Below are 27,666 nucleotides of genomic sequence, written 5' to 3'. Positions count from 1 at the left end.
CAATGAGAGTACAGTCTCCAAACAGATTTTTTTTCCCAAAGGCTTTATTTTTATTTTCAGTTAGGGGAGCGAGTGTGGTATGGGCCCTCAGAGGCCAGAAAAGAATGTTAGCTTTCCTGTAGTTGGAGCTCCAAGTGGTCATGAGTTGCCCAATGCTGGTGCTGAGAACTAAACTCTGGTCCTCAGGAAGCACTCTTAGTTCCCTAGCCTCTTTACAGCCTAAGGATGGGGGAGGGGGGGTTGGTTGATTGGCTTTGCCTACCCTGATTCCTGTAAGTTGTGTGTACGGCAGGCCTCTAATGTACTTCGATCTCTAAACAATTGCATTTAATTCTTGCAGTGCTGTTTTCTAGGTGGCATAGGCTCCTGGTATTTAAAAAAAAATCCATAACACATAAACTCTTTATTTAAAATCTTACATATTAGTCAGCTTATTGTTCCTACAATCATTTACCAGAGACAGGCTAATTTATAAGGAGAATGGGAATCCAAGTAGCATGGCACAAGGCCGTGACAAGTCCCCTTCACTTAGTCCCTCATTGCACATGGGGGCTTAAGCACCTTGTGCATCTCTGCACATATGCCAGTCTCTTTCCCTTTACTTACAAAGCTACCAGGATCTAACCATAGAAGTTCCACCCTAATGATTTTACCTGATCCCTTCCCAAAGACCCCACCTTTAAACACCATAGTCAAATTAAAGTTCCACGTGCTTGATTGAACTAATGACGATGGTCCAGGGACAACCAATGCTACTACATACATTGATTATAAAGCCAGGTGTGGTGGTGTCCACGGATGCCAACACTTGGGAGACTGTGGCAGAACAATCACAAGTTCAAGACAGTAATAACCTACACAGTAAGTTCCATAAGCTACATAGAGAGAGCCTGTCTAAGAAAACCATTTAAAAGAAACAACAAAACCTTGATTACTGTTAGACATGGTGGCTCTGAAGCAAGAGAATGACTAGTCAACCTGACTATACAGCAGAACTATATATTTATAAAATTTTTTAGATTTTATCATGAGAGAGAAAGGAGAGAGGAGAATGTATTGCATGATAGGGGTATGCATGGTACACATGTGGAGGTGAGAGGACAACCTTGTGGACTTGTCTCTCTCTCCACCTTTACCTGGGTTCCAGGGATCAAATTCAAGTCACCAGGCTATCTGGCAAGAGCCTTTACTCGCTGAGCCATCCTCGTGGCCCCTCTTGGAATTTTAAAAAACCACACAAACAGGTATCTTTGGCCAGGAATGATAGAAAGCTAGGAGATGATGCGAACCTCCAATCCCAATACCTAGGAAGCTGAGGCAGGCCTGGCCTGGGTCACACTGAGTTCTTGATGATCAGTGTGGGCTGCATAGGAAGACCTTGTCAGAGGAAACAAACATTAACCAAAGGCCAAAAAGACATAGTCGATGTCGGACACAGCATGCGTGTGAAGGAGTAACGCAGTATACTTCCAGTGCATTGTTTTGGTATTGACATACTTAATACAGATGATCATTTGGAAGACTGTGCACACTTAAAATGAATTTTTGATATCCTGTTTCCAAAAAAGTAATTCTTCTCTATTCTTTTAAGGCTACGCAGATATAAAGTTCTAGGGAGTAGTAACTCTGATTCAGACCTTTTCTCTCGCCTGGCCCAAATTCTTCAAAATGGATCTCAGAAATCCCGGAGTACTACACAATGCAAGAGCCCAGGATCTCCTCACAATCCAAAAACACCACCCAAGAGTCCAGTTGTACCTCGAAGGAGTCCCAGTGCCTCTCCTCGAAGCTCTTCCTTGCCTCGAACATCTAGTTCCTCACCATCTAGGGCTGGACGGCCCCACCATGACCAGAGGAGTTCTTCCCCACATCTGGGGAGAAGCAAGTCACCTCCCAGCCACTCAGGATCATCATCCTCCAGGAGGTCCTGCCAACAGGAGCATTGCAAACCCAGCAAGAATGGCCCCAAAGGATCTGGCAGCCTCCACCACCACTCAGCCAGCTCTAAAACTCCCCCAGGGAAGAGTAAGCCAGCCAGTAAACTCAGCAGATAGGAAGTGAGCAGGCTGCATCTCTGGGAAAGGTGTGAGATCTTCCTTCTAGACCTGATGCATGTGTGTCCCTGTACTGTCTGTTTCAAACAATCAGTGTTGATCTTCTCTTACAAAAGAAAGTAACATGATCAGTTATTTATAACAAGACTTAAGTATAATTATCTAGGGCAGGTAGGAAGCACATCAAGAGCCTTTGCATAGGAAGCTTCGGTCCAGCAATGTTTAAGGGGAAGAAACTCACTGAGCTCTTGTTTAAAGCTGCATTTGAAACAGAAAATTGAGGATAGGAAATAGAATGGGATTTTAAGTGATTTTTTTCATAATTTGTTAAACCTCTACTCAAAAAGTATATAGCAAAAGTGTTTGATATTTTTATTTAAAACTTCCTAACCTTGGAGAGTCATTGCACAGACATTCAAATATAAGAAGCCTGTTGCCAGGAAACCATTACCTGGGTATATTTGGTTTGTGTGTTTATTTAGTGAATCTACATCTTTTCCACTCATTCTTAGTATCTTTCCTGGATTTTACATTTTTTAAAGTTAATGTTTTTACCTTTTATTTTAACAACACACCGTAATGTGTGTTACAGCAGTACACAATAACACTCTAACATCCAGTTACCTTTATTTATTCAAACCTGGCTATTTTCCTTTGAGCAACAGTTCTTATTCTTACCTCCTATATTTTTATCTCAAAAAGGAAAGAATGTCTAGCTAGAGCTATTTTGGGCCGGTGTGCTTTGAGAGGGGCAGAGAGTGGCACAATGGCTTTCAAAGGTAGAAGTGTCCCTCCCCCGACTACATGTCCTCCTCGAAGAAGGAGACGGACCGGAGGAGACAGCTTTCCTGGGTTCTTTCTAGTGTCAGCTCTCAGGGTGATGCTAGGAAAGAACAATACTTCAGATTGTGGCTTATACTTTTTAGAAATTTAGAAATAAAATATGTTACTGAGGTTTACCATCAGATTTTGTATTTTATACATTTAGCCAATAAGGAATGAATACCTGGGAAATAAATTTAGACTAAATAGTTTTCTTTCAATGTTTTTATTACCTGGTTCTTGTGTTGTTTAATGCTTGGGCTTCTTAGCCAGATTTCCACATTTATAAGACGACGTAAGTATAATTAGGGCAGGAAGGAAGCACATCAAGAGTCGATGCCTTTGCATAGGAAGCTTCGGTCCAGCACAGTCCAAGGGGGAGAAACTCACTGAGCTCTTGTTTATAGCTGCCGTTGACATCTAAATTTCAATTTATAAAGTTGTAAGGATGATATTTGTTCTAATCTCACTCTCCTACTAGCAGAAACCAGGCAAATTAAAGACAGCAGACTTTTTAAGTGGGCTATTTGACGCCCTGTGGCTGTATAAAAACTTTATTGAGGACAGGGAAGTTGATGTGCCTGCTGTTGAGGTCTGCCTTTTAACAGACGTTACTTTTGACTATTGCATTGCTGCCAAACAGTTTGAGGAGGAGGGGGTAGGAATGGAAGTGTCTTCACTAAGTGGACATGTTCCGGTGGTGCATCCCAACTGCCCTGGCGTTGCGCTGTCTCAGCTTGTTCTGTGTTGAGCGTTTGCAAACTTGGGACACTACACTGAGACACAAGGTCTCCCGTGAGAAATGTGGCGTAGTGTGGAATCTTAATTCTTCCCAGGTTCAAGCACTTGTGAGCGAGGCCCACTGCTGTTTCTCTCTCACAACTGTGTGCTGGAGACTGATCCTTATGTATCCTATTGTATAACTTTGCTGCAGAACTGCTTGCATGTCTTTCATGGTAAATTATATAAATATTTATAAATAGAGACATACGCTTATATAAATCCATTTTTTCTCATTTTGCATTTGTAATTTCAAGATCATAGATGATAAAATTCCTTTTCTACTATGTGCCTCGGGTACACTTGGGCATTGCCTGTCTTCATTTTCTGAAAGTATGTTCTTGGCATGTGATACGTAAGAGTCGTCTGCCTTCCGGGTGCATAGTGCAGCAGCTGGCAGTTTTTACCAAGCCGAGGTATAAGGTACTTAATTTTCACTTAAAAAGTATTTTAACAGGGGAAAATTGTAACCAGATATGCTTGTAATACAGGCTCAAAGATGACTCATGTCAGCCACATAGTTCTGTCATTATGGCTAAAGTGGATAGATGGGCATCATAATTATGGATCTGGCATCAACTTTTTTAAACATTTCCTGGAAGTTGCCTCTTTCGTGTCACTCTTTTGAAGGGGATGGGATGTAGGATAACTGAAATTATCTCTTTCTGTTACATTAGCTAAATGATGCTAAAAGTAGCCAGCTTTCTCACTGTCCTCTCTAGTCAGAAATGTGCTGATAGTAACTGGGAAAGCTAATCGGGCCCAGCCTTTTTCTTTGTGAATTTATCTGCTGGCAGTCATGCTGACACACAGGATGTTTTCTGTCTGGGTTTACTTTCTCCAGCCTTTCAGTGTGTTGCCTCCTTTTCTACACGTTGTTAACAAATTCATCAAATTCCAGAGACAAAAGGCCTCTCATTATGTGAGAATGCTTTATTTTGTATGTAGTGAAAAGAGCCAACCAAAGATGTTTCTGCTCTGAAGGAAAGGAAACAGACTGAGTAATTATGTCTTGTGTATCAGTAATTACATTTATTAAGTGTTGTCCTGATATAGAGGTTAGAAAGTGGAGCTGGGCGTGGCAACACACACTTTGATCCTAGCACTCTGGATCTCTGAGTTTGAAGCCAGCCTGGTCTACAGAGTGAGTTCCAGCACAGCCAGGGCTACACAGAGAAATCCTGTCTTGAAGAAACAAACAAACAGACAAAGGATTAAAACATATAGTTTGTGCTTTTAGATGTTACATTTCTTTCAGGTTAAAAATAGAAGTTGGCAGCCTTAAGCCAACTCTTGGCTCAGGAGTATGGTCTACAGAGAATCAAGCTTTTGTTTTGGTTTGGATTTTCAGTTATTTTGAGATTTATTTTGAGGTTTTTGTTGATGGCATATTCCACATTTCAATCACAAATCATCCAAGTATAGTGAAGAACATGACTATAGCCATAATGGAAGTAGTGCATGACAGAAGAAATCTTTTGGGAAACAAGTACCTCCTGGCTTCTATCTGCACAGGTTACTAGCTCAAGCCTGTCCTTACCTTATTTAGTCTGTGTGATTATTTCAGTGGAGCAAAGAATGGACACTTAGTTCCTAATTTTAGGTAATGTTGCCCCCCCAATTATACTACTGACCTGTAGGCTCTGTGAATTGCTTAAAATATTAAATTCATACCTTGTAATCTTGCACAGCCTAAAGATATCTGACTTTAATGGATAGTGAAAACAGGAAGGAATTGGATCCTATCTGATTCAACATTAAGCTCAAGATCTTAAGTCACCTTTCAATGAAGCACTTATCTCAGCTTTGGTACACAAGCTGGCCTTGCAAACAGGAGCACAGCCACCTTTAGTTCTTTAGTTGCATGCTTTGCAATGAATGTTTTTGGTAAAAGTTGCAACAAGTTAATCAAGGCCTAAAAAAATAGCAACAAAATGGTCAAAGACTTGTTGCCATCACTGTAGGTTATTTGCTCTAGCACACCAAACCACTGAATGCTGATGTTGTGTCCTACACATGTAGGACCTCTGTCTATTTTATTCCTGGCCACTGTGGGAACTTGAGGGGCTGCAGCAGATACCAGAGACTTTCTCGCAGTCACAGATTCCTAGGCTGCTGTTTGTGTGGTTGCATCCATTGTACAAAGGAAAAGGTATACATTGCTGCATGTTTTATAAACCTAGACCACATAGCTAGCTAGCTAAGTAATAATGAGATTTTCTACACCCAATAACCTTGACAAACAGGTGCCTTTTCCTTAAGGGCAGAAAATTTTACATTTCTAATCTAACATTAGGAATTGGTGATAGGAGAAACAGGATCCACAATTTAGTGGTTTAAGGAAAAAAATTGCATCTTGAAAATGCTATCTTAAAATGTATTTATAGATAATCTAGATTCATCTGTGGAGATCAGTTTCTCATATTTTAAAAACTTGTTAGCTAGGTGTGATGGCTCATGTTTCTAACCAATCTTTGAGGGACTGAGGTGGGACGATGGAAGAGAGCCTGAAGCCACCCTCTGCTTCATAGTGATTTCAAGTCCACCTGGGCTGTAGTGTGGGACCCTCTCCCCCCAAAAACAAAACAAAAACATTATTTTTTAATTATTAAGTTTTCATACATGTATGTATATATTATATGTTGAGTGTACCTCTCATTTGTATCTGTCATGGCATGTCTTTAAGAATGACTTCTGTCATGTTTATGGTTTGCATTCACTTTTTTACAATGTGCCTATTTATGGCTTTGGGATATTGTTTCTGAGGAGAGGTCACCTCTGTCACTGAGGTAATAGGACATTTGTAACCAACTGTACTGCTTAAATTCTTGAATTTGGTTCTATAGACAACATATTTGCAGAATAGTTATTTATGTTTTAATCCAAACGGATTACAGGATTACAGTAACAACTCTGGTGGTCCTTACATACCAACAGTCTTTATAGTCCTAACTCAGAAGCCACTGAAGTGCACATTAGACCTTAAGATTATAGAGGAAACTAGAGGCAGTTCCACAACTAAGACAATGGGAGGTGTGATGCCTGGTAAGCATGACCCCTACTTCTTCACTAAAACTTGACAAAACTCACATTATTGGGTATTTGCCTTATTTTGGCCATTTCTCCAGAATTTTAACATACTCTTGGAGCCTTAAGGATCTTGTTATGCAATATTGCTTTCCACAACTGCAGAAAGTAGAAAATTCCTAGGTAAGTCCCAAGTATGGAACAAGAACCCCTGTTTACTTAGAGAATATGGGTAAAGTATGTAGGCTTTCAGATAAGTTCTTCCTCTTGTGAGAGGATTTGCATCAGAAAATTAGTGATAAGGTCATCTCTTGGTTTCACAAAAATCTCAAGATGCTAAATGGCAAAGATTTACTCAGTAATGATTCCAGTATTTGCTCCCACACAAGTACTAATAACCATGACAGCTAAGGCAAGTTCAAGGTGATGGGATGATTTTCCTATACTGTGCTCAATCCTTGGTTGTAAGGAGCCTTGTAACAAAAGTGGTGTCCCTTTCATTGTCCCTACAATGTAACAAGTTTCTGCATTTTCTCATTGGAGGGGATAATATCTACACTACAGGCTCATGATGATGCTGACCACATCTCCTGGTACCTTCAACCAGGATTTCTAGACCAACAGCAGTATGAATGAGGGAGACTAACAGAATTACAGAATTTGCTAATAACATTATTTTACATTAACAGTGGGAAAGAGTTATCTCAATAATTTAAAATGATTTTGTATTATATACATGATTGTTTAAAGACATTAGTAAACCAAGTTTTTATGTAGACTATCCTTGCCATATGATACTTAAAACTCTTATAAAATGTAATTTAAAACCTCAAAGTTGGAATGTGCCCGGTGTTTTTTGCTCACGTCACAGCAGTAAACAAGGCTATAGAGTTTGGCTGTGATTTATTTTAGGGAGTTTGCAAAGAAGAAAGCTTTGAGACTTTATTCAAAACAGTTTGGGTTTGGGTTTTTTTGTTTGGGTTTTGTTTTGTTTTTAATTTTGGGGGGGGGTGGTTGTTTTGTTTTGTTTTGTTTTTGAGAAGAGGTTTTTCTGTGTAGCCCTGGCCTGGAGCTCCCTCTGTAGACCAGGCTGGCCTCAAACTCTCCAGGTCTGCCTGCCTCTGCCTCCTGAGTGCTGAGACTAAAGGTGTGTGTCACCATGCCTGGCTAAGACAGTTTTATTAAATTATTCATCAGTTAGTGAAATTAGTTCTCTAACATAATTAAGAAATTAAAATATAGGAAATAAGTCTTTTAAGGCAAAGGAAATGTAGTATTTGGGCCACTCAGGGGATTGAAATTGGATTAGATTTCCTAGGCGTGATGGTTATGTGCCTGTAATCTCACCATGTATGAGGTGAGGGCAGGAACAGGAGTTGAAGGTCATACGTGTTGAGCTGCATAGGCTCTGAAGCTGAGTAGGGCTCTATGAACCCTGTCTCTAAGGGGGTGGGGTCTTAGATGAGAGAGAGGAGACTGTTGGATTGGATGAGTTTTGAGACTACAGATCTGATGACCTGGGCTTGAGCCATCTTGCTGTTCCCTGATGCAGTTCTTCTCCTTTGACACCTTTCCTAAATGCTATCTATTTCATCAGACCATTTATTTCAGATTTCAAGGTTTTCAGAAAAGGAGGCACATCTCATTTTGTATTAAATATAATAAGTTCATAAGTTATTATTGGCAAACGTTATCAGATTTAGTCACAATCTGAATTCTCTTATTGAACAAGAAAAATAAGTCAATGTTTTACTGTCCTCCTCTTAGCAAGATGAAAAATTGCTCTTTTCAATGTATCACATTGTATCCTTTCTCCTTCCAGCATCTTCCCTTTATGTGTCTTTGCTCAGGCAACCACTGGCATAGAGTATTGAAAAACATGCAGTGCTTTTGTATAGGCCATCTGTACATAAAAGTGTAATTATTTATTTAATTTTCCCATTTGTACCATATTAAAGCTTTGTACAGTGTTTTAAGTTCTGTTTTAAAATTATTTTGTATTTTATTTTTATAATCTAGTAATAAAACATTCAGTCCGCATGCAAACTTCAGTGCTATTTGTGTCATGGTTTGGATTTCAAAAAGTGAAAAATATTTCCTAAACTACTAAAGTGTTAGATTCACCACACCAGAAGTGACTAGTAAACAACCAAGAGAAGGACATTTGGGCTAACTGAATAGAAGCTAGGTGAAAACCAGGGTTTAGGGGTCTGAAGGTGTTGTGTTCAACCTGGCTTTGAACCTGATATTCTGTCTTTGCCAAGTACTGGAATTGCAAGCATCCACTAAACCCAGCACAGAATTAAGTTTTTAAAACTTCCTTTTCTTCTCTTCAGCAAACATCCCTGATATACTAGAGGGATTCCTGCTGCATCTACTGCTTATCGCCAAGTGCTCTTCCTTGGAATGAGAGGAACACAGGGCATATTAATACAGTGCTGCTTCCCTTTGACGGAAACTGTTCAATGAGATCCCCTATCTTGAGTTTTTTTAACCAAGGAGCAACATCGGAAAGCCTCTTGTATTTTTCAAAATAAGGGACCTACAGGAGGTGTATCGGGCACGAGTGTATGTGTGTGTGCCTGTGTGTGTTTGTGTGTGTAGGATGGGGGGGGGGAGTGTGTCCAGAAATGCCTTACTCTTCCAGAAGCTAATTATGAATATTGACCTCTTAAATATGAGGTTGAAATACCCGATATAAACTCCTTAATGCGTAAAGGACTAAATACAAGTCCTTAGAACAATTCCTAAGGACCCTCAATGGTTTATGATCTGATAAGTTTTATAAGATGCCTCAGCAGGAACTCTGTCCTCAATTGTCAATTGGAAAGATTGGCCAATGGTAAAAAGTCAGCCTTTGAGTAAAGGGGGAAAAAAGCTAAGCAGGCCGGGCGTACCCCCTTTAATCCCAGCATTCGGGAGCAAAGGCAAGCTAATCTATTAGTTCTAAGCCAGCCTGGTCTACAGAGTGACCAAGCTATCCAGAGAAACCATGTCTCGAAAAACAAAAAGGTCAGAACAGAAGGTTACTCACTTTATTTTGGTTGAGGAGGGAGTGACTCAAAAAGCTCTACAGTCGGTGGTCTGAGGCTGTGTTTATGGCAGATGTCTGGTCTGATAGGCTGGTGTCTTTTAGAGTTGGTTACTTTTCCTGTCTGGCCTCTCTTTCGGAGCCGGGTCTCCACAGAGCTCGCCGCAGTTCCATCTCATCACATTGCTCCAGCGGCCAAGCAGTCAGGGAAAGGCGCCTCGGCGCCCTGCAGGCCTAGCTGGTTGGACAGATCTTCCCGGACCGCCTGAGCCCCACCCCACAAGGACCCGCCCCGTCGTCCAACGGTCGCCCCGGCCGCTGGCTCCGCCCCTCCCGGCTGCCTGTGGCGCGTGTGCGCCTGCGCAGTAGCCTCAGAGCGCCTGGACAGGGATGGCGGCCGTTTTAGAGTCGCTGCTGCGCGAAGAGGTGCCGGTCGCAGCCGCCGTGCGGTGGATCGCGCGCAGCACCCCGAGTTCGGAGGTAACAGTGCGGACACGCCCTCAAACCTGCCTGGAATGTGCTTCCCGCGGGGGATGCTGCTTCAGTCCCTTCTCCCAGCCTGCCCTGGCTGTCGGCCCGCGCCAAGGGCGCTTCTCTGCCAGCCGCTGCCGGGCCGCCCACCCTGCGGCCTGAGCCGCTGGAGGCCCGCGCTGTCAGCTGACCCTCTCGCCCCGCGACCTCTGCTTCTTCCTCAGGATAGCTCCGAAGTGGCTGCTCTGAGCGCACTTCGGCCTCTGCGGAAGGAATTCGTGCCGTTCCTGCTGAACTTCCTGAGGGAGCAGAGCAGCCGGGTCCTCCCACAGGGCCCCTCCACCCCCGCCAAGACCCCAGGCGCCTCGGCCGCCTTGCCAGCGAGGCAGGGGGCCCCGCCACGGGGTGGCCGTGGGGCGCGCAGCCAGCTTTTCCCTGCAACCGAGCCCCTCAGCACCTCCGCCGAGGCACCTCTGGCCCGCCGTGCGGGCCGCAGGCGGGGTCCGGGACCGTCCCGCGAACGAGGTGGTCGGGGATCCGGGGGCCCCGAGGAGGGGGCCAGCAGCGAGAGCCCGCCTTGGGCCGGAGGCCGGAAGCCTAAGGGCTCAGGCAGCCCTGGCAGCCCCAGACTGTCGCTCTCAGATCCGCCAAACCTCAGCAACTTGGAGGAGTTCCCTCCTGTAGGCACCGTTCCGCCCGGCTCTGCAGGGTGAGGATCGGTCCTTATTGCAAGATAATCGCTAAAGCAGAGCTGGGTGCCCCACAGTAGAATGCGCGATGGTTAGAAGGTTGAGGGCGAAGAAACCACAAAGGGGGGAGGGTTTTAAGGGACCCCAACTGTTATGGATGATACTTGAAGATAGAAATTTGAAAAAAAAAAAAAAACTGACTACTCTCAGCAGGACGAAGCCTTCTCGAAGGATCAACCCAACTCCGGTGAGCGAAGAGCGGTCACTGTCCAAGCCCAAGACCTGCTTCACCTCACCCCCAATCAGCTGTGTCCCCAGTTCCCAACCCTCAGCCCTGGACACTAGCCCTTGGGGCCTTGGCCTTCCCCCAGGGTGCAGAAGTCTGCAAGAGGAGCGGGAGATGCTCAGGAAGGCGCGGTATGGCTTTGCCGCCACCTGGGATATCAGCTTCCTCCTTGTGCGGGACTTGCGGGGATTTTTCCCGAACTTGATTTCTCCCTTCCGGATTCTGGGTTTGCTTTCTGGGCTATTGATGTCTTCTCTGGCAGAACCTGAAAGTGAATGTCACTGGAAAGCCAGGCTGAGTAATCATGACATCTCTCTTGTTCACATAGATCCAAGCAGCTCCAGCAGTCACCTACCCCGGCCTGCCCTGCCCCAGACTCGGGGTCTCCCGTTCCCAACAGAACAGGAAACCTCACAGCAGAGCCTGCTGACCCAGCCAGAGTGTCTTCTCGACAGCGCCTCGAGCTGGTAGCCCTCATCTACTCCTCATGTATTGCTGGTGAGTGAGCTCAAAGGGACAGCGGTGGATATGCATGCAAACTACAGAGTAAGAGGGGATGAAGCATACAGAGCCTTGGCCTGGTTGTCAGTAGTGCGCAATGGTATGGCATTTCTCGTTATATCCAGAGAACCTAGTACCAAACCTTTTCCTGGAGCTTTTCTTCGTCCTTCAGCTCCTTACTGCCCGGAGAATGGCGGCCACCAAGGACAGTGACCTTGAATCGAGTCAGGGTGCCCTAGGTCAGTAAGCAAGTCTAATTTCAAGAAATGATGTTTGCAGGTGGGTTAGTTCTTAACTAACCGTTTGTTATTGGCCTAGATTCCCTGGAAACTCCCCTGTTTCGGAGCATCCATGATTGTGTCTTCTTTGCAGTGCAGGTTTTGGAGCATCAATTTCAGTGAGTTTTTCTAGCTGAGGCATTTGGGTCTTATCTGTCTGTTTCTAGCCATGTAGGATGCATGACTTTGCTTAATAGATACAGTTGCCCTAGACCTTTCCACCTGGCACCTTTTGTTGAGGGGAAGGAGATTGTTGTTGTTTTTTTTTTTAGTCAGGGTGATACTATGTAGCCCTTGCTGGCCTTGAACTCCCTATGTAGAACAAGATGGGCTCAAACCTGCATAGATTAGCCAGCCTGTCTATCCAAAGTTCTGGAAATAAAAGCATGCGCTAACATTCCTGGCCCATCTGAAACATTTAATTTTGTATCAAGGCTATGAGTTTATCCTTTAAAAAAATTAAATGACTGGGTCTGGTGCTAAGCAAGGATTGCAAGTTTAAAGACCTGCCCGGGCTGCAGAAAATTCAAAGCCAGCCTTTGAAACATATTGAATGGTATTCCCAAATAATAAATACAAAAAGGCCTAAGTATATAGACCACTGGAGTGCTTGCTGGCCATATAGAGAGCCCCGTGTACTACAATAACAACAATACGTGACAGCTTACCTTTATTTTTTTTTTCTTTTCTTTTTTTCGGAGCTGGGGACCGAACCCAGGGCCTTGCGCTTCCTAGGCAAGCACTGTACCACTGAGCTAAATCCCCAACCCGACAGCTTACCTTTATAAAGTTCATAGCTGATGTTCCTAGCCTGCTTTCTTGCTCTCAGCTCCATGAAGTCTCATGTCTTCACCCTTTACTTTTATCATCTTGATTCTTAGCCCCTGACCTTGCCATACGTATCTAGGCTTACACAGTGCCTTATGCTTCAGATGGATTTTGTGTCTGCAGCCAGCGTGCTCATCTCAGTCATGTGCACACCTGTCCCTGCAGGGTTCTCTCCTACCTGGATAAAGGGACCTTAAAGCTGCTGGCCGAGAATGAGCGGCTGCTGTGCTTCTCACCAGCTCTGCAAGGCCGCCTTCGAGCTGCTTATGAAGGCAGTGTTGCCAAGGTAGTTACCCTTGCTTAGGTACCTAGTAGCCTAGATGTTCTGCAAATTAAGACAATTTTCCTGGTGCTGGCAAGTGGGCTAACTCTGGGCGACAATAAGGAGTAAAGTTTTCTAAACGTGATCCAACAGGTCTTGTTTTCTAATGTTGCCATGTTTTAGGTCTCCCTTGTGATACCACCCTCTGCTCAAGCTGTCTCCTTTCAGCCAGAAACTGACAATCGTGCCAACTTCTCCAGTGATCGAGCCTTCCATACTTTTAAAAAGCAGAGGTGAAAAGAAAAGGGAATAAACAATTATTTACTTTCCTAGAATTAGGAGTTAGGCACTGCAAGTGGTGGGTACTGCTGTTCAGATCCTTGGCTGGCAGTCATCATAAAGCCTGTTGGCTTCATTCTGTTTCATGTCCACAGACCTGAATCCCTGAAAGCTTAGGGTCAGCTTTCCCTGTCCACAGATGCCTGTGATGTGCTGCTGCTGGGTCTGTAACATTACCATCTTGTAGAGAGCTTTGGGGGTTAAAGACTGGCACTGTGGGCAGACTTATCTTAAACCTTCCAAGCAAGGGAAAGTGCTATGGGAAGTGGTTGTAGGCAACTGGGAGTCAACTGATCAAGCTTCCATATCTTTCAGAGATGTGTTCTATGAGGTACTTCGAGAATGGGAAGACCACCACGAGGAACCCAGCTGGGATTTTGAGAAGGGGCTGGGTAGCAGGATCAGGTTGGTGTTCTGCCCCTGCTCAGTTCAGTCCTTGCTCTGACAGCAGCAACACAGGAATATTTAGGGTGTTTGTTGGGAAGGGTTTCCCTCCTTTCACCCATCTCTCCTCAGTCTACCTAGATCAAAAGGGATTTATCTTTCTAGTTTCTGAATCCCAGGAATGCACCACGCTTGTTCTATAATGGCAAAAGCTTAGGAAAGGACAAAGCTCAGATCAAACTGCACAGGCTGTCAAACAAGTATCCTGTCCTTATCTCCCCGACACTGAGCATGTCTGAAGATCTGAGAGGGCATTTCTTAGTAGATTAATAAGTCTATCCAGCCTGGAGTTACCTTGGTAGTGAAGGAAACGTTTCTTACCTTCTCCTGTGTGGGCTTCCTGGCAAGGGAGTTTGTTCATGTCTTTGGTAAACAGCCAGACTATATCACCTGTCTACTTCCCACACTGTGTCTACTCTTTCTCCTCAGAGCCATGATGGGTCAACTTTCTGCAGCCTGCAGCCACAGCCACTTTGTCCGGCTTTTCCAAAAGCAGCTTCTCCAGGTAATAACTACAGTGGGAGCCAAAAGATGGGGGCAGCTAAATAAAGGTTGATACTCTGGGTCAGGTAGACAACCTAATAGGTTCTGTCTGGCTACATATTTAAAAAGAATACCTTCTCTTTGGGAGATAGTTCAAACTTGATGGACAGTGTTCTCTAACTTCTCTGACATGCCTTGGACTCCATGCCCTTATTTAGCCTCTCACCACCATCCCTTTCTTGACTTGTGCAAGGGTACAAAGACAGCTTAGTAGTCATGGTATCTTCAAACCCTTGTTTTAGTGACCTGAGGCCAACAATGCATGCCGGGCCTTGCGGTTTTCATCTCCTCACCTTTCAAATCAGAAGATAAAGCCTCTGTACTGTTCATTACTTTCTTTCAGACCCAGGGTCTTGCTCATGCTGGGCAAGTGTTCTCCACTAAGCTATAACCCAAGCCTACTTTCCCAGTATCCTGTTAGTCAAAACCTCTTACAGGTTTTCATATCTTTCTTCCCTTCGGACACGGGCGTCTCAGATGTGTCAGAGCCCTGGCGGTGCTGGGGGATCTGTTTTGGGGGAAGCTCCAGATGTATTGAATATGCTAGGAGCTGACAAGCTCGGACGGTTGCGGCAGCTCCAAGAACGGCTTATAGCCCCTCAGAGCAGTGGAGGACCCTGCCCACCCCCCACCTTCCCAGGCTGTCAAGGCTTCTTCAGGGACTTCATCATGAGTGCCAGCAGGTAAGGGTCTCCTGTGTTTCTCAGGGAGAGAAACAGAGTCCAAGAAAGATTTGGTTTCCCCAAAGGGTAAACCATTGTCTTTTGCCTGGGCCTCACGTTGGACATGTCTGGAAGGGATTTCTGGCCCCTCCCACTTTTATTTCCTCTTTCGTCTCATTCTTTTGTCTGCATAGGTAATTTCATTGTCCTTTAGCTTCATCTTTCTTAGGAGTCTTTTTGTCTGGGCATCTCCTCGAAATGCTGGATTTTTTTTTTTTTTTTTTTTTTTTTTACCTATTTCAGTCCTTTTTTGTTTTGTCTTTTGCTCTTTTTCCATTCAAGCTTTCATTTTAATCAGCATCTCATGGATAGTTTAAGTTTAAAGATTCGGGAGCTCAATGGCCTTCGCCTGCCTCAGCACGAGCCTGGTGATGAAGATGGGGAATCTGACGTGGACTGGCAGGTTAGAAGACAGAACGAGGGGGATAATAGGGTCTGATCTAGGGGGGAAAGGATGGGTGTTGAGGGAAAACTTTAACAGATTTTAAATTGTTCCAGAAGACTCATGCAAAGGGTACTGTGTCACTTGATTCCTCATGCAGGGTGAACGGAGGCAATTTGCTGTAGTGCTTCTTAGTCTTAGACTTTTGGCTAAATTTCTGGGCTTTGTGGCTTTCCTGCCATACCGGGGACATGAACCGCCCCCAACCCGTGAGCTTCAGGACTCTATTCTGGCCCTCAGGAGCCAGGTGAGCATGGGAAGATCTAGGTAAGGAAGTGCTGGGGAGACCAGAAAAATGTGGAGGCTGAATGGTTTCCTTGACTATTCTAGTCCCCTGGCAGTTTAGAGGGTGTCAGCCAGCCCCTTTTAAGGGCCTGCTTATTGACAGAATCCTGACTTTCCCAGGTCCCTCCTGTTCTGGATATACGGGCTCTGTTGCAGCAGGGGTTGTGGGCCCGTCGGGCAGTGCTCACTGTGCCCTGGCTGGTGGAATTCCTCTCTTTTGCTGACCACATTGTCCCCTTGCTGGACTATTACCGGAGTGTCTTTACTCTCCTGCTGCACTTACATCGGTGAGTAGAACATGACTGATTTGCATACCCTTGCTATTTATAAAGTGGGCCTAGAAGTCTATGCTTCTATGTGGTTCCACAGCTATGATCACCTCAAGAGAGGCAGAACTGTGATAATTGTCTTCCATTCCCATGGTCCTCCTCCTTTATCATATGGCCTAGCCAAGAAGGATGTAAGGTACAAGTCTCACTGAGATCCTGTTGGTCTTCCCAACAGTAGTGTGACTGAGGTCTGCTTTTGAGAACTCCCTTCCTAGCGATAGCTTTTGTTTACCGCCTTCTGTCCTTGGCACAAGTCTATTCACATCCTCCATTTACCTTTTAGGAGTTTGGTCTTATCAAAGGAGAATGAAGGAGAGATGTGCTTCCTGAATAAGCTGCTGCTGCTTGCTGTCCTGGGATGGCTTTTCCAGGTAGCAGATCGATGGCCTAGATAGGGTAGTAGATGGCTGCCATGGCAGACCACAGAGTTTTAGAGTCTGAGGGAGATTTGGGACAGAGGAGGGATGGGTATTGCTATGGCTTCAGAAGACAACTTGCTTGACCCAGGGCCCCAATAGATTTAGAAACTATGGCAAATCTTAGCATGCCAATAGTGTTCTGACTACCTTCCTCTCTTACCAGATACCTACAGTTCCTGAGGACTTATTCTTTCTAGAAGATGGTCAGGTAGATGCCTTTGAGGTGGACACAACTACTTCAGAGCATGGATTGGTGAGTGTCAAACCAGATAAATGAGCTGAATAGATAAAGAGCTGGCAGGAGACAAGCTAGAAAAGACTTCTATCTCTGCACATTTGGAGGGAAGGGAGACTACCTGCCTTCCCCTTCCAATCTTGGCCTATTCTCCCCCAGGACAGTGTACCTGTTGTGGACCAGCAGCTGTTATATACCTGTTGCCCTTACATTGGTAAGCATCTCTGTCTCCCCTTATGGTCCATGACCTGGCCTGTCATGGATACCCAAAAGGACCTGACCCCTCAGCAGACTGTTCTGTCTTTAGGCTCTCTGGGTAGTTCATCTTCTTTGCTCCACAAAGGTCATGATGTGTGAGGGAGGACAGGGAAATAATTTTGGAAGTAAGAACTTCAACTCCTCTACAGGAGAGCTCCGGAAACTGCTTGCTTCCTGGGTTTCTGGAAGCAGTGGGCGGAGTGGAGGCTTTGTGAGGAAAATCACTCCCACTACAACCACTAGCCTGGGAACCCTGCCTCTCAAGACCAGCCAGGGGTTGCAGGTAAGGGCAAAGGACAGGGAAACAGGGAGGCAGTTGGTGAGGGAGGCAGAAGGAAGCCCTCATGGTACTACTATACCTGCCTCCAACTTCTGCCAGGCTCAACTCGCTGAGGCCTTTTTCCACAACCAGCCACCCTCCCTGCGCAGGACTGTAGAATTTGTGGCAGAAAGAATTGGATCAAACTGTGTCAAACACATCAAGTAAGAGTGGAGTGAGAATCCTGCTCTCAGCCCCTTTCATTTTTTACCTTTAAACTTTTAACCTGGGGGTTGGGGATTTAGCTCAGTAGTAAAGCGATTGCCCAGCAAGCGCAAGGCCCTGGGTTCGGTCCTCAGCTCAAAAAAAAAAAAAAAAAACTTTTAACCTGTTTCCCAACTGAGCAGTCAACCTGGGGGGGGAGAGGGAGGCTGAAATTTCTTTTATCCTTTGAAGGACATTCTGACCAAATGTCTTCCGTTTGCAGCTCTTTCTCCTTAACTTTCCTAACTGCCCCAACCTTGCTCTCCCTGCTACAGGGCGACACTGGTAGCAGACTTGGTGCATCAAGCAGAGTCACTTCTTCAGGAGCAGCTGGTGACACGGGGACAAGAAGGGGGAGATCCAGCACAGCTGTTGGAATTCTTGTGTTCTCAGCTGTGCCCCCATGGGGCCCAAGCATTGACCCAGGGGCGAGAGTAAGAACTGTCAACCCATCTGAGCCTTCTCATTTCCTGAAGTCTCCTCCTGGTTCTGCACATTTTTTGTTAAGACTGGGTCCCACTCTGTAGTCGGACCTCAAACTTCCAAGTGCTGAGATCACAGGCATGAGCCAGCACACACAGCTTCCTTTTGATTTTTTTTCCTGCTCTTTTTTTTTTTTTTGCCTCTTTCACATCCCATTTGCTCCATTTCTGTTTCTTTCTCCCCTTTTGTGCTCTGTTCCTTTTCTGTAGGATTATGTCTTTGGGCATGGAGTCCAGATATTGAGTTGGATGTGTGTGATGTAGGACTAATGGGCGGGTCTCTCCTTCCTCCAGCATCAGTGGTGGGGTAGGAGAATGGGCAGCACTTCTTTCTGAGTTAGAGTTTCCAGGTCATAGGCCTGCTGCACTTGGGAATTCACCTACAATATCCAGACATTGACCCCCCCTTCTGTCTTTTTGTAGGTTCTGCCAAAAGAAGAGCCCCACTGCCCTGCGAGCATTGTTACCAGAGGAGACCCCAGCTGCTGTACGTAGGAAGCAAGCCTGCAGCTAGCAGGCCAGTAGGCAGGCATGCATGTACACATATGTGTACACATGTACCTGTGTGAGGCTGTTGTAGGGTGGGCCCTGAACTGTAGAATCCAATGTTGTACTACCTGCCTTCCCAAGTCCCTGACTCAGCAGTCCTTCTGTGCCACAGGTTCTAAGCAGTGCAGAGAACATTGCTGTGGGGCTTGCAACAGAGAAAGCCTGCTCTTGGTTGTCTGCCAACATTACAGGTGAGGTCTATCTAGAAAAGGAGTGACTGAACCAAGTTTTTAAAGATGGACAGGCAGGGTATTGAACAGTTTGTGGGAGACTAGATGAGCCATTTAAAACCAGTGAAAGGTGTGGGTTGTCATGGCAAGCCCATGCAGGGAAACATTCCAGTAACTCCATTCTTGTTTTCCCTCTGCCTGGCAGCGCTGATTAGAAGGGAGGTGAAAGCAGCCGTGAGTCGCATGCTACGAGCCCAGGGTCCTGAGCCAACTGCCCGGGTGGAGCGGAGGGGCTGCTCCCGAGCCTGTGAGCACCATGCTCCCCTCCCCTCCCACCTCATCTCCGAGATAAAAGTACACAGCTACCCTACTCCCTTGGCTTTCCCATTCCCTCTCCCTGCTGCTTGCTTCTTTTCACATTGGCTTCAGGATTTGTATAGAAGCTTTGTGTTTTGTCTGGCTGGTTTGTTTCTTTCCTTACTGAATGGGATCACATAGAACAGAGCTGAATTAGTTTTCCTAAGGCCTTTGTTCTAGAATCATCCAAAAAATTATATCTAAAGGGTTGGGTGGGTTGTTTGCTTGCTTGTTTGAGACAGGGTCCCATTATGTAGGTCTGGTTGGCCTAGAACTCACTATGGATCCCAAGCTGACCTCAGACTCACAGACATCCACCTGCCTTTGGCTCCCAAGAACTAGGACTAAAGGCATATAGCACCACAACGGGCCAGAGCTGAAGTGTTTGACTAAATGCATCCTACACACATGGCGGTAAAGGGCTGCAGAGTGGGGAAGTCTTTGAGGGGCAGTCAGTGTCTGGACATGGTGGGAGATAATGCTAGTCACTAAGCACTGACCAGAAGTTCTCATGTGATTAAGAAATAAATAAAAGCTGGGCCTCAATTGAGTGCAGGCCTGGACTCCCAGTTATTCTGGAGGCTGAGGCAGGAGGATCACAAGCCAGTCTGGGCAACTTAAGTAAGACTTTCTTAAGATAACTTATAAAAGTAGATAGTGTAAACTCTATATCATAGCACATGGTGTCTAGAGAAAGAGACTAATTGTATAGCCTAAATGACCCTAAATGAGACTGCTGTTTGTTTATATACATAAAAGTTTACTAATCCATTTGTTTATAAATCGTCTGTGGCTGGTTCTGTGCTACCAAAGCAGAGATGAATAGTTGAAACAGTATTTAGCCCTTGTGACTCCCAAGAGCTAAAATACTATCTGGCCCTGCTCCAAACAAAAGTAGTATAAATAAAGAAGTAGAAAGTATAAAGGTAGTATAATAAAGAAATAGAGAGAGACTAGAAAGAAATGTCTACAGATGGGGACTTTAGGAAGGAGAGAGAAAGGTATCAAGCTAGCTTCTCAGTATGCAGAGGATTCTATTTTGAGATCTCAGAGGAGCATTGAGAGAGAAGTATTCAGACTCTAGATAGGACATTTTCCCTAAGGATTTTAAGATGCCCTCTGGGAATTGGTTGTTTTGTCTCAAAGTGAGTGACACCTTTTGCGCTCTCTGGCAGCACACAGTCTACAGGCTTAGCACTCCATCCACTTCCCTCTGGATTTCCCATATGATTGCTTCTCTAGCTGTGCTGTTACTGCCTGAGCCTCAGCCATAAGAACACCTTGACCCAGTTGCTTCACTCCCTTGGGCTCTGTTTTCCTTCTGCCTCTCTCCACTGGCTGGTTCCCATCCCAAACCAAGTTTCTGGCATTCTGGCATAAAGTTTCATCACTGCTCTCTACAGGATGTGCTCTCCCTGGCTGCCGGACCTCGGGACCCTGAGGAGGGAGTTTCCCCAGAGCATCTGGAACAGCTCCTAAACCAGCTGGGCCAGTCACTGAAATGCCGCCAGGTGAGATGTGGCATGACCCACACTGGCTCAGGACCAATCCTCAGAGCAGTAAAAATGATGCTTATTTCTCCTTTTCCACCCCACAGTTTCTGTGCCCGACTGCTGAGCAGCATCTGGCCAAGTGCTCTGTAGAGTTGGCGTCCCTTCTAGGTATGGCTCTTTTCTACCAAGTCCCTCGTGCCACATTCTCCAAACCCCAAGGTTGGATACAAGCAAGTTTAGAAGCATAGGACATGCTCTTCTACCTTTTCTTTTTTCCCTATAGTTGCAGACCAGATCCCCATCTTAGGGCCCCCAACACAGCACAGGCTGGATCGAGGACACGCTCGAAGGCTTCTGCATATGCTGCTTTCCTTGTGGAAGGATGACTTCCAGGGGCCAGTTCCATTGCAGCTTCTACTCAGCCCAAGAAATGTAGGGCTTCTGGCTGATACTCGGCCAAGAGAGGTAAGTAATTTTTGTTAGGAGGTAGTTAGATTTATGTATATAAATGTTTTGTCCGCATGTGTGCACCATTAATATATCTGTTAGATCCACTAGAACTAGGGTGGCTGTGAGCTACCTTGTCAATACTGAGAAGTGAATTGCTGAGCAGCAAGTGCTTTGAGCCACCACTTAGGCCCATGCATGTGGATTTTCAGCTAGGATCTCACTCTGTAGTCCATGTTGGCCTTAAATTCACAGCACTCTTCCTGCCTCTGCCTCTCAAGTGCAGATTACAAATTTGAGCCATCATGCCCAGCTCCTGTAGTCATATTAGGGGGTAGTATGTGTACTTACTAGTGAGCACTGTTCTTACTGAACCTAAAACTCACTGATTGGCTAAACTAGCTGGCTTCCAGGATTTTCCTATCTAGCAGTAGGGTTACAGGTAGACACTCATACAACTTGGATCCAAGGAAGAGCTGGCCCTGCCCCTAACCACTGCAGTACTCCAGAAAGCAGTCTTACACACTTTCCGGGGTAAGGAGTTGTGGGCGAGCCAGCCTTGTAAGTATGAACATGGGAGAGCTGGCCCTTGCTACTGGACTCCCATGACACAGGCATGTTTGCACATCAGGAACTCTGCTGATCAATCAATCCCTTCATCCCTGCAAGTCATGTTCTTAACATTATCCAGTGGCCCACCCCAAATTGTATAACTGCTGTTTTTATTGTTTTCTTCCACATCCATGCAAAAGCAGATTCCCTTTGTCTCAATTTCCTCCTCGGGGCAGCTTTCTTTTCTTTTCTTTTCTTTTGTGTGTGTGTGTTTATTTGTAAATAGTTTATAATCATTTATTTTATTTTTTTATTATTAGGGGGGAGTTCAAGACATTGTTTCTTTTTTTTTTTTTTTAACATTTATTTATCATGTATACATCATACAGCTTTCTTGCCTGCATGCCAGAAGAGGGCGCCAGATCTGATTATAGGTGGTTGTGAGCCACCATGTGTTGCTGGGAATTGAACTCAAAACCTCTGGAAGAGCAGACAGTATTTTTAACCTCTGAGCCATCTCTCCATCCCAAAACATTATTTCTCTGTGTAGCCAGAACTCTCTCTATATAGCTGGAACTTACTCTGTAGACCTGGCTGACCTGAGATCCTCTACCCCTGCACCTCTGCCTCTGCCTCCTGAGTGTTGAATTGCTTTTAACAGCATGTTGAGCCATTATCTCCAACTCTGTTATCTCCAGCTCTGTCCTTCGAGATGTCTACTCTTGGGACTACTGTACAGTCCTCAGTCTCTACTGTTAGGACTACTATATGATCCTGACAACTTTTGACTTTCTCTGTGGTGTTTTGCAGTGGGACCTGCTACTGTTCTTACTCCGGGAGCTGGTAGAAAAGGATCTCATGGGGCATTTGGAAATAGAAGCCTGCTTAGTCAGCCTTAATGAAGCCCAGTGGCCAGGGGTAAGGAATCTTAATGTTAATCCCTTTGTCTTGAAGATATGTCTCATTTGTCCTAAAGATTGCTTTTGTAGCCCACAAACCACAAACTTGCATTCTTTCTACTTGCTGGGAATGAGATTCTAACTGTGAGCCCACCATAGCTACAGCTATGTGCCTTTTTGCCAAAGTGTTTCCAGGACTACCACGAGACCATGTATTGGGTTTGATCTAAGTGACTACTTTGTAAGACTCTCAGAAGAACAGAGGGAAAGGAGGACAATTAGAAATAGGCATGGCACAGTGAATATTGGGGATTTGAAACTCAAGTAAATGTTGGCTTATATTTAAAATGCTCTTGTGATTTAGAGCAAAATAGTGCTGTTAAAATAAGATTAATACTTTGTGCTTGAAAATGTTAAAGCCTCTGCTTCTTAATAGAGTCCACTTTCCCTGCTGGAACTTAATGCCTCAGTTTACCAGCCATGGAGGTTTATATCCATTTCTGCAGAGAAGACATTAGATGAAATAGCTGGGTTATCAGTGTTTCACTGGCTGTGAGTGATTATTCGGGTGGGACTGACCTTAGAAAGGACAGAACATCCAGAATTACTTTTCTTAACCTTTCTACTTACTTTAGGACTTCTCAGAAGAATTGTCAACACTATTTCGCTTGTTCCTAGCTGAGCCCCATCTGCTAGAACCCCAGCTGAGAGCTTGTGAACTTATGCAACCAAATCGAGGGACAGTGCTAGCCCAAAGCTAGGGCTGGGAAGCAGCCCTCTTGGGCAAGTCACCAGAACCTGCCTCCTGAGCCTCAGGAGGAGGCTCAAGAACCCACTGCACGCCCTGCTGGGGCAAGAGTGTCCAGGTGTGTAATCGGGCTTGCTGCTCTGCTCCTAAGTGAAGGAAGTGTGTTGCTTCAAGCATCCAGATGCAGGCCTCAACACCTGAGATCTAGAGGAAGGAGAACCTGATTCAGAGTCACAGTGGAAAAGCCCAGAGACTCTAACCTTGGAGCAAAAGGGCTAGCATTTCTAATCCAGATGCTAAAAGAAATGCGTGTGCTGATCAATGTTATTTCGAGCCTCAAGTTGCTGCTATCCCAGCATCTCTTGAAACTTTGTGGTTCTGAGAAATCTTAATAGGCAAAGAACTTCTGCTTATGAGAACATTGACAAAACATTTTCTTGAGTCCAGAAGCTGGACTGTCACCCCTACCCCCAAATATTGGCAGCCAATAAGGTAGGAATCACCTAAGTGGAACTTGGTCTCATATGGACCTTCGCCTCTTTGCAGGGAGTTAGTCAGACTAAGCCTGGTATAGAAAATTTAAGGGGCTTGGGTTTGTTTTTTTTTTTTTTTTTTTTTTTTAAATAAAATTTCTAACAAGGTCTTGATGGCTATTCTCCCCTCTGAAGTGGGCTTTGTGCATTGCAGTGTGTGCTTCTTCACGGTGTCTGCATTCTGTCAGTCTGAGAGACACAATCTGCTACTCTCCATGTGCTCCCTGCTGTCTATGCCGACCCACATGGCAGGTAGCTTTGGTGATATTTGTACTGTAGGCACTGGGATGTCTGATTTAACTCAAAACTTCTGACCAAAAGCAGTCTTCTGGGTTATAGTTAGCAAGACCTCATTTCTATAAATGGGGTGACGTTTTTATTATACTCAGAGTGTCTGCACTCAAGTGCTATGGCGCACTTCTGGAAGTTGAAGGACAACTTGCTGGAGTCAGTTCTCATTTTACCATGTGGATCCAGGGCTCAAATTCAGGTCACTGGGCTTAGCCTTCAGCTATTTTGACAGCCCCTGTAACCAGCTGATTTTTAAGGGGGTTTTGTTTTGTTTATCAACACAGGGTTTCTCTTTGTAACCCTGGCTGTCCTGGAACTCACTCTATATACCAGGATTGCCTTAAACTCATAGAGCTCTGCCTGCCTCTACCTTCCAAGTTCTGGGATTGAAGGCATGTGCCCAAAGATGACAGTATTTTGAAAATGTGATATATCCCTGTAAAACTATTTTTCTGTTTGTTTGTTTTGGTAGTAAGCCTCAGGCTTTAGTGGAAGGATCAGAATGTGCTCAGTAATGACTCCTGAAGTTAACTGCAAAATCTTTTCAGCTGGCAAAATGGTTTTTGACCTGAGGAAAGTTAAGTTTCTCTAAACTTACACTCCAGTGCTATTTAATTCTAGTGTATGCCTCTTCTTCCTTCCCCTAAGTCCTTTTCCAAATCTAGGATTGGGCCCAGGGGCCTTGACTCATCGTTAACGACAACCTACTCAGTTCTGTCAATGCTGGCTACCAAACCTCACGCCTCACATGTGAGGCAAGTACTCCACTGAGCTACAAGCCCAGTGGATGATCATGGTTTTTCTTGTTCTTGCCTAGAAATCAGGATTATCATGCAGTTTAACCACAGTCCTGCTTCAGAATGCTGAGTCCTGGGAAAGGTGAGCAGCAGGCTAATGGCCAATTGTTATCTTGTTTAGGAAAGCCTGAGGCCCAGAAAACTGAAGGACTCAGCCATGAAGCAAGCCTGTCTTAAGGTGCACTTACAACAGCTTGCTCAGACTGTAAAGACAGGCAGGTAATCAAGTAGAAAACTATTTATTCTCCTTTCTGCACCAAGAACTCTTTTTTTGGTGATATCTGTATTAACTGGAATGGCAGAATTACCTCAGAACTTCTTTCTTACCAAAAGCAGTCTTCTGGGGTATAGTCAGTAGTATTTGTACTGTTGTTCTGTGGACCAGTGGCCTCAGGTAAAAATACTGAGCTCTCCATGCCTGGACAGGAGCAGACCCAGCCTCAGGTGATCCATATGTTCTTCAGAACCTGATTCATCTTCTTTTACAATAGGATCAGTACAGGTCCACAAATATGGGAATACATGGTGGTCAGCCATCTTAATAGATAATGGCATAGTGTTAGAGCTGCATCTGCCTTCTGTACACATCCTTGGTTTTCCTTTCCCCTCTTATGTCCTTTAATATGTTGTCCAGAGATGATTTAATTAGTGTAACTATATGGAACTAATTATGACAAGAAACTTTGCTTGAGTATCTTTTGATCATGGTTAAATGTACAGATGTGGAAGACGGAGTTACAGAGATTGACCGTATGCTTCACATTGCTGACTCAAGTCTCATGAGGGGCTTTTCACCTTATGCTGTTCACCTATTTAGATTCCTACAGTAGCTGAGATCATAATACTAGCACATGCATGTAAACAGAAAATCTCTGCCCTGAACTGTGAGTAAATATTGCCATCATGACCCTCAACAATACATTCTATTTATTTGTCTGTTTGGCTATCTAGGAACTCATGCTGTAGACCAGATTGGCCTCAAACTCAGAGATCTGCGTGCCTCTTCCTCCTGGGTGCTTGGATCAAAGGTGTGTGCCCCACCACTATCTGGCTTTTTATATATATATGTAATTTATTTTATTTAAAAAAAACTCATTTATTTTATGTATAGGAGTACACTGTAGCTGTCTTCAGACACACCAGAAGAGGGCATCAGATCCCATTACAGATGGTTGTGAGCCACCATGTGGTTGCTGGGAATTGAACTCAGGACCTCTGGAAGAGCAGTCATTGCTCTTAACCACTGAGCTGGGGACCAAACCCAGGAACTTGCCCTTGCTAGGCAGGCGCTCTACCTCTGAGTTAAATCCCCAACCCCCCCCCCCTTTTTTTTTAATTTTTAAAAGTAATATTTTGACCTTTTTTTTTTTGGTGGGGGGAGGTTGGGGGCAGGTTAACAGTCTCAGTAAGGCACTTACATGAAAAGAGGTAGAAGAAACTGGGCATGGTGGGCTGCGGTCCTTAGTGTGGGACTTGGAAAACTGAAGCTATGGAAAACTGAAGCTACATACAAAAAAAGCAAGAGGGCAGGAGGGAAATTGGTAGGCGTATAACACTGCATTTCCAAGTATTGCCAAAAATTACCATGCCAAAAATTACCATGGATAAATTCAAATATTCAATTCATAATATATAAATATTCTAAAAGAATAGAAAGAAATTTACCCTTTAACCAGTCCTATCTCTATAAGAGAAGCTTCTTCCATCAAAGATTTGGAGTGACAGAAATAAAAGAATTTTCTTATCTGAAAATGGAAAAAAAAAAAAAAAACCTTTTCTCTTCTCTAACTATTGACCGTCTTTGTAAGTGCCAAGCTTAAGATAGGGTCTAATGAATCACGGGCTGGCCATCTGAGGATGGTCTTCTGGTCCCCCTGCTCCTACTACCACAAAGTGCTGTTGCTATGTGCTACCACACCCTACCATATACAAAGAAGTGGGTGCTAGCTGTGGTCGGTTCATGATCCCAGCATTTGGGAACGTGAGGTGTGTTAGTTAGCACAAGGTCAAGACCTATGCTAATCCTCTCGACAATCTGCTTGAAATCCCTCTTCACAAGCAGCATGTAGCTGTCGTGTTACTGGTCTCCCATTGTACTGAGCTTAAAAGGTAGACTGACTGTACCAGTGATATACAGTGACACACAGTGGGGGGAAGAGCAATGTGAATAGTAAAATGTTTGCAAACATTCAAGGAGAAAAAATTCTGAATCAGGATTTGGTTTGTGTAGATGATTCTTTAAACTGTATGGTTTGGTCCTTTCTACCACGCCATCACAAAATGGAACTGAATTTTGGAGGCAGATCCAGAGCACCCTTGGCCAGTGCCTGCCTGCCAAGAAGGCACCTTGCCAAAGCACTGCAGTCTCCAGCTCTGTGGGCTGTGCCTTTTCCAGTTTTGGACACTCGGTGCCATTGAGCCCCCGAGGCAGGAATAAAGGGGAGACATCCTGAAGGTGAGCTGATTTCACTCTTTGGACAGCTACGGCCAGAAGCTTCAGGTTGCTCACTCTTAGAGGTAACCAGGTACTAAGTACTGGTTTTGCTGGCTCCTCTTGCCTCTGGGTCTAGAAGCAGCTGGAGTCTCAGGTGTCCTGGGCCTACACCTCAGCAGTGCTGTCTCCATGGCCCAACACTAACGGCGAAGGAAAGATGCCAGCTTGGCCACAACCAACGGCTGCTGTTTGATAAAGGAGTTGAGAAGATGGGGAGGGAAGCCTGGTGCACCCAGCTCTACCTGAAAGCAGAAGGAAGAACTGAAGGTACAAACAGACCCGAAGC

At 44.9% G+C, this 27,666-nt stretch overlaps 3 protein-coding genes across 12 annotated transcripts in view; 2 read left to right on the top strand and 1 right to left on the bottom strand.

The window, feature by feature from the left end:
• The window catches only part of Ttbk2 (tau tubulin kinase 2), a 111,780-nt gene extending 103,051 nt beyond the window's left edge, over positions 1-8,729 (top strand). For all 5 annotated transcript variants that reach the window (XM_006234837.5, NM_001415701.1, XM_039104949.2 and 2 more), the window contains one exon: positions 1,592-8,729. In XM_006234837.5, the coding sequence (XP_006234899.2) occupies positions 1,592-2,054 (463 nt within the window). In that variant the 3' untranslated portion in view covers positions 2,055-8,729. The remainder of the gene's footprint in view (positions 1-1,591) is intronic.
• Stard9 (StAR-related lipid transfer domain containing 9) overlaps positions 3,087-27,666 on the bottom strand; it is a 115,628-nt gene continuing 91,048 nt past the window's right edge. Inside the window, exons 33-34 of one of the 4 annotated variants that reach the window (XR_010064699.1) lie at positions 9,718-27,622; positions 3,087-3,296 (exon numbers count right to left, since the gene is read on the bottom strand). Coding sequence is in view for 1 of the 4 variants with exons in the window: in NM_001427830.1 (NP_001414759.1) it covers positions 27,521-27,622 (102 nt within the window). In the remaining 3 variants the exon portion in view is untranslated. 4 annotated transcript variants of the gene reach the window in all.
• On the top strand, positions 10,060-23,916 carry Cdan1 (codanin 1). 3 transcript variants are annotated; one of them, XM_008762204.4, is made up of 28 exons: positions 10,060-10,194; positions 10,410-10,894; positions 11,088-11,291; positions 11,489-11,658; positions 11,787-11,900; positions 11,980-12,058; positions 12,933-13,053; positions 13,213-13,322; positions 13,684-13,773; positions 14,242-14,317; positions 14,833-15,038; positions 15,360-15,480; positions 15,620-15,766; positions 15,925-16,091; positions 16,417-16,504; positions 16,716-16,805; positions 16,947-17,001; positions 17,195-17,328; positions 17,425-17,528; positions 17,844-18,002; positions 18,474-18,537; positions 18,712-18,790; positions 18,975-19,123; positions 20,530-20,637; positions 20,724-20,787; positions 20,903-21,084; positions 22,429-22,536; positions 23,153-23,916. In XM_008762204.4, the coding sequence occupies exons 1-28, from the start codon at positions 10,105-10,107 to the stop codon at positions 23,276-23,278; spliced, it is 3,690 nt and encodes a 1,229-aa protein (XP_008760426.2). In that variant the 5' UTR covers positions 10,060-10,104; the 3' UTR covers positions 23,279-23,916. The 3 variants fall into 3 exon arrangements, 2 of the variants coding, with proteins under 2 accessions (XP_008760426.2, XP_038962744.1); XM_039106816.2 differs by having other exon boundaries at positions 11,085-11,291; XR_005502957.2 differs by lacking the exons at positions 20,903-21,084; positions 22,429-22,536; positions 23,153-23,916 and having other exon boundaries at positions 11,085-11,291; positions 18,975-19,076; positions 20,724-20,756.

The sequence above is a fragment of the Rattus norvegicus genome, chromosome 3 (genome assembly GCF_036323735.1).
Source record: "Rattus norvegicus strain BN/NHsdMcwi chromosome 3, GRCr8, whole genome shotgun sequence".
Classification (NCBI taxonomy): Eukaryota; Metazoa; Chordata; class Mammalia; order Rodentia; family Muridae; genus Rattus; species Rattus norvegicus.
The sequence above is the reverse complement of the archived record's forward strand: the minus strand, read 5'-3'. Positions and strand labels throughout refer to the sequence as shown.

What these genes read in the sequence shown, in the direction of transcription:
- Cdan1 (XM_039106816.2), top strand. Translation starts at nt 10,105, where the DNA reads ATGGCGGCCGTTTTAGAGTCGCTGCTGCGCGAAGAGGTGCCGGTCGCA. An exon ending in GGGCTGGGTAGCAGGATCAG is followed by an intron (nt 13,774 to 14,241) that starts GTTGGTGTTCTG and finishes CTTTCTCCTCAG; the next exon opens with AGCCATGATGGGTCAACTTT. An exon ending in AGAGTTGGCGTCCCTTCTAG is followed by an intron (nt 20,788 to 20,902) that starts GTATGGCTCTTT and finishes TTTTCCCTATAG; the next exon opens with TTGCAGACCAGATCCCCATC.